This window comes from Haliotis rufescens, unplaced genomic scaffold (genome assembly GCF_023055435.1).
Source record: "Haliotis rufescens isolate VD_foot unplaced genomic scaffold, xgHalRufe1.0.p SCAF_1, whole genome shotgun sequence".
Classification (NCBI taxonomy): Eukaryota; Metazoa; Mollusca; class Gastropoda; order Lepetellida; family Haliotidae; genus Haliotis; species Haliotis rufescens.
In genome coordinates, this window is record NW_025963779.1 from 17445775 (window position 1) to 17458153 (window position 12379).

At 37.8% G+C, this 12379-nt stretch overlaps 2 protein-coding genes across 5 annotated transcripts in view; both read left to right on the plus strand.

The window, feature by feature from the left end:
- LOC124149834 (potassium channel subfamily T member 2-like) overlaps positions 1 to 5970 on the plus strand; it is a 98023-nt gene extending 92053 nt beyond the window's left edge. For 3 of the 4 annotated variants that reach the window (XM_046521631.2, XM_046521644.2, XM_046521653.2), the window contains one exon: positions 1082 to 5970. In XM_046521631.2, coding sequence (XP_046377587.2) covers positions 1082 to 1334 — 253 coding nt within the window. In that variant the 3' untranslated portion in view covers positions 1335 to 5970. The remainder of the gene's footprint in view (positions 1 to 1081) is intronic. The other variant, XR_006863170.2, reaches the window with a different exon arrangement.
- On the plus strand, positions 4783 to 9412 carry LOC125373845. The gene is made up of 3 exons (XM_048384848.1): positions 4783 to 8902; positions 9019 to 9057; positions 9407 to 9412. Exons 1-3 carry the CDS (start codon positions 7859 to 7861, stop codon positions 9410 to 9412), a joined length of 1089 nt encoding a protein of 362 aa, XP_048240805.1. The 5' UTR covers positions 4783 to 7858.
- Positions 9413 to 12379: the final 2967 nt, after the last annotated feature.

A 12379-nucleotide genomic window follows, 5' to 3' on the forward strand; every position in this document is an offset into this window, starting at 1 on the left:
AATGTTTAATGCAATTATTCCTTAATTTGGAAGCAAAAATTTGAAAATGATAAATAGAATTCATCACTCATGTTTTTTGATATGGGAAATATCAACCTCGTCCCGTTAATCGGTATTTGCCTCGCCAAAGGCTCGGCAAATACCGATTAACTAAGACTCGGTTGATATTTCCCATATTAAAAAACACTCGTGATGAATCCTCTATAAGGAAACACTGTCGGCTATTATTCGCTCTGTAGAGAGTGATGCTTCACCATTACCATGATCATTACCTCAGACAAGACAAGTTAGTCTCCCTGTACCGCCTCCGTGGTCTAGTGGTAGAGCGTGCGCCCAGAGAACGGAAGGTCCGGGGTTCAATTCCCAGCCGCGTCATACCAAAAAACATTAAAATATGGTACTTCTTGTTAGCCTGTCTTGTGCTTGGCATTAAGGGGCTAAAACAAGGACTGGTCAACTTGGCGTCACTATACTGTGTCTGAGTGGGGTATTTATGTTTAACTGCGTCATGGTATCTCAGTGTGCGAGCACTTTAAATCAACTAGTACAAGCAGCTACATATGCATGCATGTTGCTATATAAGTGCATCAATATTTGATGCGACGTTATACCCCATTTTACCTCACCTAGTCTCCCTGTATGAGTGAGTATGGTTTTATGTCATTTTTAGCAATATTCCAGCAATATGACAATGTTGGCTACCAGAAACAGGCTTCCCACATTGTACCCTATGCTTCATCCAACCCAGACTTTTGTTGAGATGAGTGCTTACTTTTACCACCAGGCTACCCAAACCGTGTATATAGGGGTGGTCGGGTAGCCTAGTGGTTAAAGCATTCACTGTCACGCCGGAGACCCGGGTTCGATTCCTGACATGGGTACAATGTGTGAAGCCCATTTCTGGTGTTCCCCGACGTGATATTGCTGGAATATTGCTAAAAGCGGCGTAAAACCATACTCACTCACGCTCACCAACCGTGTATAGGTGTATAGAGTTTTGTTGAAATGAAGTAGCAATTGATTAAAGTAACGAAAAATCCCGCCTTCTGACTTTAAAAGATCTCCCACTCTCATTTTCTAGCTATGTGATACAACCAAGCACCATGATGGCCGTCCCTAGCAAACTACGATCAAAGACGCAGAGAAATGTCTCAGCTAAACATCTGAACTTCACAGTCAACTCTGTGCCCACACCAACTCTAACCCGAACATCCCAGACTCGAGTCAGCTGGAATCTATCGGCCCACACCGAAAACCCGAAGCCTAATGGATCACGACCCAGTGATTATCGATTCCGATCAAAATCTGAATCTCAAGTGCCTAAAATGGAGTGATACTGTGCCTTTTCCTCTTCCTTGCTAAACAGACTGAACTGTCACCTGTCTGGGTTGACATCTACATGAACTATTTGATCCTCTTGTCGGAACATCTGGATCAAGGTGCTGATGTTGCTGAGGGTGATACCTCCGTACCTTACGTTGAACAATTGATGATCTCTAAGATTCTGTACAAGGATTGGACATACTTTTTAACCAGTTGTGAACATACCAAACTGATGAATGAACCTGCTGATCTGAATATGATATCTGAACTTTCATAGTATGACCTTTGACCACGAGTACATAATTATATTCTTCACATTTTGTTAATTTGAAATATTAAACTTATTTTTTAAAATGCAATATATAATTAACTATATTTTTTTCCTAGTTATATCATGGGTTAAAGTTCCTAAATGCAAAAAGAAATGTTATCAGGACATCCATTTTGCATTTGCCACCTCTTCCAGAAGCAGAGAGAACATTTTGTTAGGATTGTGAGCAAAATGGTTTCTTCTATTTTTTAACCATGAAATTAAGTGAAATTTGATCAAAGATGAAGACAATTTAACTTGTGAAACTGATACTCACAATAGAAGTTCACACCATCAGTTCAAACCCACGAGATAGCTGGGTGTTCAGAGTGCAATTCTAATTACCCCCTTATTATCTAGAATGGAAATATTCCTTGAATCAAATCACCTACTTGTCAATAATGCAGCAGCTGACCTCTTCTTAAACAATTGAGTTTAATCATGTCAATACAATCACATTAATGAACATCACTTGTGTGTCATTTCCTGAGTGGACCAACGTGCAATGAGATATGTATAGGTAGGTGTTCTCGTCCTGTTTACACTGAATTTAGAGGGGGAAAGCTCTTATTGTGGAACAGCTGACGTTCGCATACATATATTACCTGCATCTGATTTGAATAGAGCCGTCTCCTTTATATTATAGTAAAATAACAATGTCTCAAATTGCCTGAAACTAAATAAGACCATAAACAGTTGAAATGTTCAAAAAAAGTTATTTCAGTGGTATTTCCACATAGTCGTCCTGCTCCAACTTGGTGTTCAAGGATTTGGTTGAATTTGTCAAATGCCTTATTTTCATGATTTTCTCCAGATGGAAAAGGGTTCCTGTATAATCCAAAATGCTCTGTGTTCTATCCCTCATGAGTGTAGCCGACTTTGTGTACATTTGAAAAATCATACGTGATTTGTATTATTTGAATACTCAAACTAATGTTGCTTGCTATCTTCATCAAAGCTTAGGGTGTCATTTTAAAATTTCGCTTTCCTCTCGTTTCCCGAGGAACAGCAGGATAGATGGACTACTGTTTGCCTGGGTGTAGTTTCCCCCTAATGTCAGATAACCACAATGTTAATATGCAGAGATTATTGCAAAGGTTTACCTTATGCTTTTTGTACTGAGTATTTCTCCAAAATATTTACCAGGGTGCCATTGTACAAAGCAATCTTAGCACTAAGGTGATCGTAACTCACATACCTTAACATAGACTTACGACTGTCGTAGCGCTTAGGTTGTTTTCAACGGCACCCAGGTCAGTAACCATGGTTCCTCCCTATAGTTTCATCAATCATTCCCCCAAACAATGAACAGATCAGTAACCATAGCTCTTCCCAATAATTGCATAAATCATTACCTATATTAATAAACAGATTTGTAGTCAGGGTTCTTCTCAATGGTTGCATCAATCATTCTTCCAAAGCAAGAAACAAAATAGTTGTGGTTTCTGTGTATGGTTCTGTCAATCATTTCTCAGAAATGAAGCCACGTTTTTACCCAATATGTACATTGATCGTTTCGCCAAAAGGGTAACCATGTCCTTCCGATTATCAATCATTCCTCCAAAATAGAATTAACAGAATTGTAGCCAGGGTTCTTCCTTGTGATTACATCAATATTTCCACCAAATGATTAACCGACCCATAGCAAGAAGTCTCACCAGCTTCCTTCAGAATTATGTACAGAATGGTTGCCAGAGATCTCCCTGTAGTTTGTATCAATCATTCCTTCACAACAATAAACAGAATCGTATCCATGGTTCCTCTGTATGGCTGCATCAATCATTCCTCAAAATAGATACACTGAATAGTTTCTAGCCTTCTTCCAAATAGTTTCTTCATTCAATCATTCTTCTGAAGCTGGTGAACAGTAGCCATAGGTCTTCCAAACTATGTCAATCATTCTTCTGAAGCAGGTGAACAGTAGCCATAGGTCTTCCAAACTATGTCAATCATTCTTCCAAACCTAACCACAATGACAGCTATGGTTATTCCTAGTTATGAAATCATCCAGGAACCAATGTCATTCTTACCAGGAGATGGTTAAACACAAACATTGGAGAAGATGTAGAGAAACCCAATAACATTAATTTGAAATCAAATTACACATGCCTGTTGTCATTTCCTGACAAATAGCATCTCAGTTTGTTGATCATGTGGATATAGATCTGACTGTTTATGAAGAAAATACTCTCAAGTCACAATTCTCAATTAGAAAATGGTTTGCTTTGTCAGCAAATGATAATGATTTCATGGTGCTAGTTTCAAACACGTAAATTACCATATCACAACATATGAAGAATATGTAACCATAGCAACAATTTCTTTGACTTTATCAGTACTATTTCATTATAATATTTTGATGTTTATATTTTATTTTCTTACAACCTAGAATGAATTGCTTTTATTATGTTCCAGTATCCACTTGCTAATAACCGGAAGCAAATTTACGTCATTTGAAATTCATTGCAAATGTCACTCATAGTTTGAACTGAAATAATTTGTGATAATGCATGAATCTCACATCCAGTATTTATTTGATACTGAATCTCAATATGATTGTAACTGTTTTGGGGATCTGTGGTCAAACCAATATTTTATGTACATTTCTTGTAGTTATGTAGAATATCTAGTGCTGGTTTTTATATACTGAACCTTATTGTACATGTTTTTTGACAAACCACAAGTGTTTAGTGTGCATGGTCCACTGTGAAGACAACTGTGTGACCCTGTTTCCAGTGGCTCCTTAGAGAGCTACTTGTTAGGACCAACCTTTCTTATTTATTGGTTTACAAATTTATTTTTTAAGTCCATGTAGGTGGGAAAATCTGAAACAGATAGTTCAGATTTTATTTGTGTTCTTCAAAGAGTTACTTGAATATGTTGTCATGCTGTTTTTCTGGTCTTGCAGATTAATCATGTATGCATAATAGAGTTACAGAGTGCTGAATAAGAGTAACCTCCCTTTCGTACATGGATAAACCAACCAGATAACATCAGATGCTGAAAAAATGTCTGATTATATCATTGATCTTTTTGTATTTGTATTTGTTTATATTTTTCACATTTTATAAATGTCACCTATTCAATTTGAATTTCAGATTTCATTTTTTTTCACTTTTTTGTTGTTGTTGGCTTCTCTGATCTGTAAACTGATTTTTTAAGCAAACAATCTCTGTTATATGTCATGTAATGACCACTTGGTTGTGACGAATCATTTTCTAGTTCAGGAAAGAGGAAATTATTGATTTTGACGATGGTTTTGCTTGATATTTTTCCTGTGGTAACCATTAATTCCAAATATTTTTGTTCCAAAGATTGTATCAGTTATTGTCTATATACTGAATAATATCATTCCTGTTTGACACGTTTTCTTAAATTCCATTCCGTATTATGGATAAACCATGTTAAAGATCTGATACTGATTGATATTGAAATGCATTAAATGTTTAACTTTTCATCTGCATAATACCAGATGCTAACCTTGCCATACCGCATGTTCAAGATGGTTTTATTCCATAACACGTTGAGAACATCTAACTAATATATTATGTTACACTAGTGTAATTGTTTATACACCTCTTCCAGATTCTGTCAGTAATACATCACCTTTAATTGAGCTGAGAAATACCTTATTTGAGGTATAAAGCACCCAAGTTATCAAGGGTGGATCTGTAGGACTGCTTAGGCCTGAAGAGTTCCGTCAGGGCCTGTAGTTTCTAAAGTCTCTGGCATCCATGCAATTTTTATTATTTTGAACACTGGTTGCCTGCCGTGGCTAGCAATTTTCTAGGTGGGCCAGTAATTTTTCAAACCCCTTAAACCCCTATCCCGCCTGTCTAGTAACTTTGGTCTAACTTTCAAGTCAGAACATGTGATTCAATAAGAAGAATGTGCTAAAATCTTTCTTATCATTTAATAGTTTATACCTGTTGGTTCCAACATTCATATAGCTGGAATATTGCTGAGTGCGGTGTTAAACCAAAAAACAACCCAAAATCAAATGTCCTGTTTGCCATGCAATATGATTAAAAATAGATGATAAGATTATTTTGATATGATTTTCAAATGTTATTTTTACATACACCACTGTGTATGATGACTGATGTCAATCTGATGTTCCACCCGAGAGTATAAGTCGAATGTAATGTTGAAAAATTTAGCTTGACTGTATCTTTTGCCTTAATATACGTTTGTGAAATATATTTTAAGGATAGTATGTTGTTGACTGGTTAGTGAAGCCACGGTCATATATGAAATATTTTTTGGGGTGGAGTAGGAATTGTAGGATCCTTATCTTCCCACCTTAAGCATAAGGACTGGAGCTGGAGGTATATTTTTTTAATTTTTTTAAAAGAATTTTTGACTGGAGGTATATGTGTATATACTAAAGTGGGAAGTGGGTGTTGTATGCTAGGGATTGAAAGCATGAATACCATGTCAGGGTGTGTGACACACTGTCAGCCAGGTATGACATTGTATCACTATGATCCCTTCTCAAGTCGGGTCTTGAAACACGCATGGAGTTGGAGTGCCTAGGTCCCGGTTCCACATAGGGATCCTCGTGCTACGATTGTCGTAAGCCTATTCTATAAAATTAAGAGTAACTATTGTCTTAACTCTATGATCGCTTTATGGAACATGGCCCAGGATTGCCTATTGTCCTACGGTCATGTGCTCAGAACCACCCACCATATTGTCCTGGGGTAAGGCACCATGCATTGATGTATAGTCTGTCTTCCAGACCCTAGAGAAAAAAATAAAAAGGAGTCCATCTCAAGTCTAGAATGATTTCGAAATTAAGGATTGTTCTGATTTTGATTTTATTATTTTTATTTTATATAAATGTATATATTTCAATAAGATAACTTTATTTCTGTGACTAAATGTCAGTCTGAGTGATGCACCACAACCTGACATAGCAATACTCATATCAAACTAACCATACGTGTCTGATTGTTTGAAAGGCATTGGAAACATTGAACTTTGTATTTTGTACTTTTCTATTAATTAATTTAGTTGTTAATTTGTATTAACATATTTTGGTAGTATATATAGTCTATAATATATTGTAACCTACTAATGTGCACATGGTAGAGGTGTTCCTCAAGACACTGGTCAGACAATCAATCAATTTACGATACCTCACGATAAGTAGCAGACTAACTAAAACATTTAAACAATAATCATCCTTATTAGCTCAAATAAATTAAAAGTAATGACTTATGATCTCTGATAGAGAACGGGATCGGGTGGTCAGACTCGCTGACTTGGTTAATGCATGTTATCGTATCCAAATTGCGTGGATCGATGCTCATGATGTCAATCACTGGATTTTCTGGTCCAGACTTGATAATTTACAGATTGCCGTCAAATAGCTGGAATATTGCTGAGGGTGGCGTTAAACAACAAACACACAAACAGATCTGATAGAGGATGAATATGACTCATTTTAGCTATACAGGGATATATATTTGTTAATTGTCTCTTGATGAGTAGACGTCCCTGTCTTAGGCTGAGCACAATGTCGAAATCAAAGAGTGTGAGAGGAAAGGCCTGATGTTATATCACAGATACATGGAATCTGTTTCGAAAATGCAGAATGGTTCTAATGTGTAAATGATTTTTTACACAGACGTTGCCATCAGTTATGATCTTGTATGAAACACAAGACATATATACTTGCATTATGTGATCAGGGATTTGTAGCCTAGCTGTTGGATTGGTAGTGTTTGTTCGTCGTCCTCCTTGGTGCATGCAAAAACGTAGTCAGATTCTATTAATCAAAATGGATTTACTGCCATGCAAACATTGCTTGTTTTTTTGTTGTTAAAACCACACAATGTTGTTCTGAATTGATCATGTTTGTCTTAAAGATTATTGATTGTCAACAATGTATTTGCTATTAATACCATATGCTTGGTAGAATTTTGTTTTTTAAAGTAATGATATGGAATTAAGTTAAGGATTTGTTTGTGTTTACCTGTTGCTTGGAAACAGGACCATTTTTGTATACCTCACAGATTGAGGTATACATGCTCCTGATGTTGTATACCTCACAGATTGAGGTATACATGCTCCTGTTGTTGTATATCCAACAGATGTACGTATACATGCTCCTGTTGTTGTATATCTCACAGATGTAGGTATACATCCTCCTGGTGTTGTATATCTCACAGATGTAGGTATACATGCTCTCGTTGTTGTATATCTCACAGATGTAGGTATATGTGCTCCCGTTGTTGTATATCTCACAGATGTAGGTATACGTTTCCTTTTGTTGTATATCTCACAGATGTAGGCATACATGCTCCCGTTGTTGTATATCTCACAGATGTAGGGATACATGCTCCTGGTGTTGTATATCTCACAGATGTAGGTATACATGCTCCTGTTGTTGTATATCTCACAGATGTAGGGATACATGCTCCTGGTGTTGTATATCTCACAGATGTAGATATACATGCTCCCGTTGTTGTATATCTCACAGATGTAGGTATACATGCTCCTGGTGTTGTATATCTCACAGATGTAGGCATACATGCTCCCGTTGTTGTATATCTCACAGATGTAGGCATACATGCTCCCGTTGTTGTATATCTCACAGATGTAGGTATACATGCTCCCGTTGTTGTATGTCTCACAGATGTAGGCATACATGCTCCCGTTGTTGTATATCTCACAGATGTAGGTATACATGCTCCTGTTGTTGTATATCTCACAGATGTAGGTATACATGCTCCCGTTGTTGTATATCTCTCAGATGTAGGTATATGTGCTCCTGTTGTTGTATATCTCACAGATGTAGGTATACATGCTCCTGTTGTTGTATATCCCACAGATGTAGGTATACATGCTCCCGTTGTTGTATATTTCACAGATGTAGGCATACATCCTCCTGTTGTTGTATATCTCACAGATGTAGGTATACATGCTCCCGTTGTTGTATATCTCACAGATGTAGGTATACATGCTCCTGTTGTTGTATATCTCACAGATGTAGGTATACATGCTCCCGTTGTTGTATATCCCACAGATGTAGGTATATGTGCTCCTGGTGTTGTATATCTCACAGATGTAGGTATACATGCTCCCGTTGTTGTATGTCTCACAGATGTAGGCATACATGCTCCCGTTGTTGTATATCTCACAGATGTAGGTATACATGCTCCTGTTGTTGTATATCTCACAGATGTAGGTATACATGCTCCTGTTGTTGTATATCTCACAGATGTAGGTATATGTGCTCCCGTTGTTGTATATCTCACAGATGTAGGTATACGTTTCCTTTTGTTGTATATCTCACAGATGTAGGCATACATGCTCCCGTTGTTGTATATCTCACAGATGTAGGTATACATGCTCCTGTTGTTGTATATCTCACAGATGTAGGTATACATGCTCCCGTTGTTGTATATTTCACAGATGTAGGCATACATCCTCCTGTTGTTGTATATCTCACAGATGTAGGCATACATCCTCCTGTTGTTGTATATCCCACAGATGTAGGTATATGTGCTCCTGTTGTTGTATATCTCACAGATGTAGGCATACATCCTCCTGTTGTTGTATATCCCACAGATGTAGGTATATGTGCTCCTGGTGTTGTATATCTCACAGATGTAGGTATATGTGCTCCTGTTGTTGTATATCTCACAGATGTAGGTGTACATGCTCCTGTTGTTGTATATCTCACAGATGTAGGTATACATGCTCCTGTTGTTGTATATCCCACAGATGTAGGTATATGTGCTCCTGTTGTTGTATATCTCACAGATGTAGGTGTACATGCTCCTGTTGTTGTATATCTCACAGATGTAGGTATACATGCTCCTGTTGTTGTATATCCCACAGATGTAGGTATACATCCTCCTGTTGTTGTATATCTCACAGATGTAGGTATATGTTCTCCCGTTGTTGTATATCTCACAGATGTAGGTATATGTGCTCCTGTTGTTGTATATCTCACAGATGTAGGTATACATGCTCCTGCTGTTGTATATCTCACAGATGTAGGTATACATGCTCCTGTTGTTGTATATCTCACAGATGTAGGTATACATGCTCCTGTTGTTGTATATCTCACAGATGTAGGTATACATGCTCCTGTTGTTGTATATCTCACAGATGTAGGTATACATGCTCCCGTTGTTGTATATCTCACAGATGTAGGTATACATGCTCCCGTTGTTGTATATCTCACAGATGTAGGTATACATGCTCCTGTTGTTGTATATCTCACAGATGTAGGTATACATGCTCCTGTTGTTGTATATCTCACAGATGTAGGCATACATGCTCCTGTTGTTGTATATCTCACAGATGTAGGTATACATGCTCCCGTTGTTGTATATCTCACAGATGTAGGTATACATGCTCCTGTTGTTGTATATCTCACAGATGTAGGTTTACATACTCCTGTTGTTGTATATCCCACAGATGTAGGTATACTTGCTCCTGTTGTTGTATATCTCACAGATGTAGGTATACTTGCTCCTGTTGTTGTATATCCCACAGATGTAGGTATTCGTTTCCTGTTGTTGTATATCTCACAGATGTAGGTATACATGCTCCTGTTGTGTATCTCACAGATGTAGGTATACATGCTCCCGTTGTTGTATATCTCACAGATGTAGGTATACATGCTCCTGTTGTATATCTCACAGATGTAGGTATACATGCTCCCGTTGTTGTTTATCTCACAGATGTAGGTATACATGCTCCTGTTGTTGTATATCTCACAGATGTAGGTATACATCCTCCTGTTGTTGTATATCTCACAGATGTAGGTATATGTTCTCCCGTTGTTGTATATCCCACAGATGTAGGTATACATGCTCCTGTTGTTGTATATCTTACAGATGTAGGTATACATGCTCCTGTTGTTGTATATCTCACAGATGTAGGTATACATGCTCCTGTTGTTGTATATCTCACAGATGTAGGCATACATGCTCCTGTTGTTGTATATCTCACAGATGTAGGCATACATGCTCCTGTTGTTGTATATCTCACAGATGTAGGTATACATGCTCCCGTTGTTGTATATCTCACAGATGTAGGTATACATGCTCCCGTTGTTGTATATCTCACAGATGTAGGTATACATGCTCCTGTTGTATATCTCACAGATGTAGGTATACATGCTCCCGTTGTTGTTTATCTCACAGATGTAGGTATACATGCTCCTGTTGTTGTATATCTCACAGATGTAGGTATACATGCTCCTGTTGTTGTATATCTCACAGATGTAGGTATACATCCTCCTGTTGTTGTATATCTCACAGATGTAGGTATATGTTCTCCCGTTGTTGTATATCCCACAGATGTAGGTATACATGCTCCCGTTGTTGTATATCTCACAGATGTAGGTATATGTTCTCCCTTTGTTGTATATCCCACAGATGTAGGTATACATGCTCCTGTTGTTGTATATCCCACAGATGTAGGTATACATGCTCCCGTTGTTGTATATCTCACAGATGTAGGTATACATGCTCCCGTTGTTGTATATCTCACAGATGTAGGTATACATGCTCCTGTTGTTGTATATCCCACAGATGTAGGCATACATGCTCCTGTTGTTGTATATCCCACAGATGTAGGTATACATGCTCCTGTTGTTGTATATCTCACAGATGTAGGTATACATGCTCCTGTTGTTGTATATCTCACAGATGTAGGTATACATGCTCCTGTTGTTGTATATCTCACAGATGTAGGTATACATGCTCCCGTTGTTGTATATTTCACAGATGTAGGTATACATGCTCCTGTTGTTGTATATCTCACAGATGTAGGTATACATGCTCCTGTTGTTGTATATCCCACAGATGTAGGTATACATGCTCCTGTTGTTGTATATCTCACAGATGTAGGTATACATGCTCCTGGTGTTGTATATCTCACAGATGTAGGTATACATGTTCCCGTTGTTGTATATCTCACAGATGTAGGTATATGTGCTCCCGTTGTTGTATATCTCACAGATGTAGGTATATGTGCTCCTGGTGTTGTATATCTCACAGATGTAGGTATACATGCTCCCGTTGTTGTATATCCCACAGATGTAGGTATACATGCTCCTGGTGTTGTATATCTCACAGATGTAGGTATACATGCTCCCGTTGTTGTATATCTCACAGATGTAGGTATATGTGCTCCTGGTGTTGTATATCCCACAGATGTAGGTATACATGCTCCTGTTGTTGTATATCTCACAGATGTAGGTATACATGCTCCCGTTGTTGTATATCTCACAGATGTAGGTATACATGCTCCTGTTGTTGTATACCTCACAGATGTAGGTATACATCCTCCTGTTGTTGTATATCTCACAGATGTAGGTATACATGCTCCTGTTGTTGTATATCCCACAGATGTAGGTATACATGCTCCTGTTGTTGTATATCTCACAGATGTAGGTATACATGCTCCTGTTGTTGTATATCCCACAGATGTAGGTATACATGCTCCTGTTGTTGTATATCCCACAGATGTAGGTATACATGCTCCTGTTGTTGTATATCTCACAGATGTAGGTATACATGCTCCCGTTGTTGTATATCTCACAGATGTAGGTATACATGCTCCTGTTGTTGTATATCTCACAGATGTAGGTATACATGCTCCTGTTGTTGTATATCTCACAGATGTAGGTATATGTTCTCCCGTTGTTGTATATCTCACAGATGTAGGTATATGTGCTCCTGTTGTTGTATATCTCACAGATGTAGGTATACATGCTCC

Excerpts from the sequence above, each read along its gene's own strand:
- LOC125373845 (XM_048384848.1), top strand. The coding sequence starts at position 7,859 with ATGTGCTCCCGTTGTTGTATATCTCACAGATGTAGGTATACGTTTCCT. Across the intron at positions 8,903-9,018 it reads TTGTTGTATATCTCACAGAT|GTAGGTATACATGCTCCCGT; the intron begins GTAGGTATACGT and ends TATCTCACAGAT.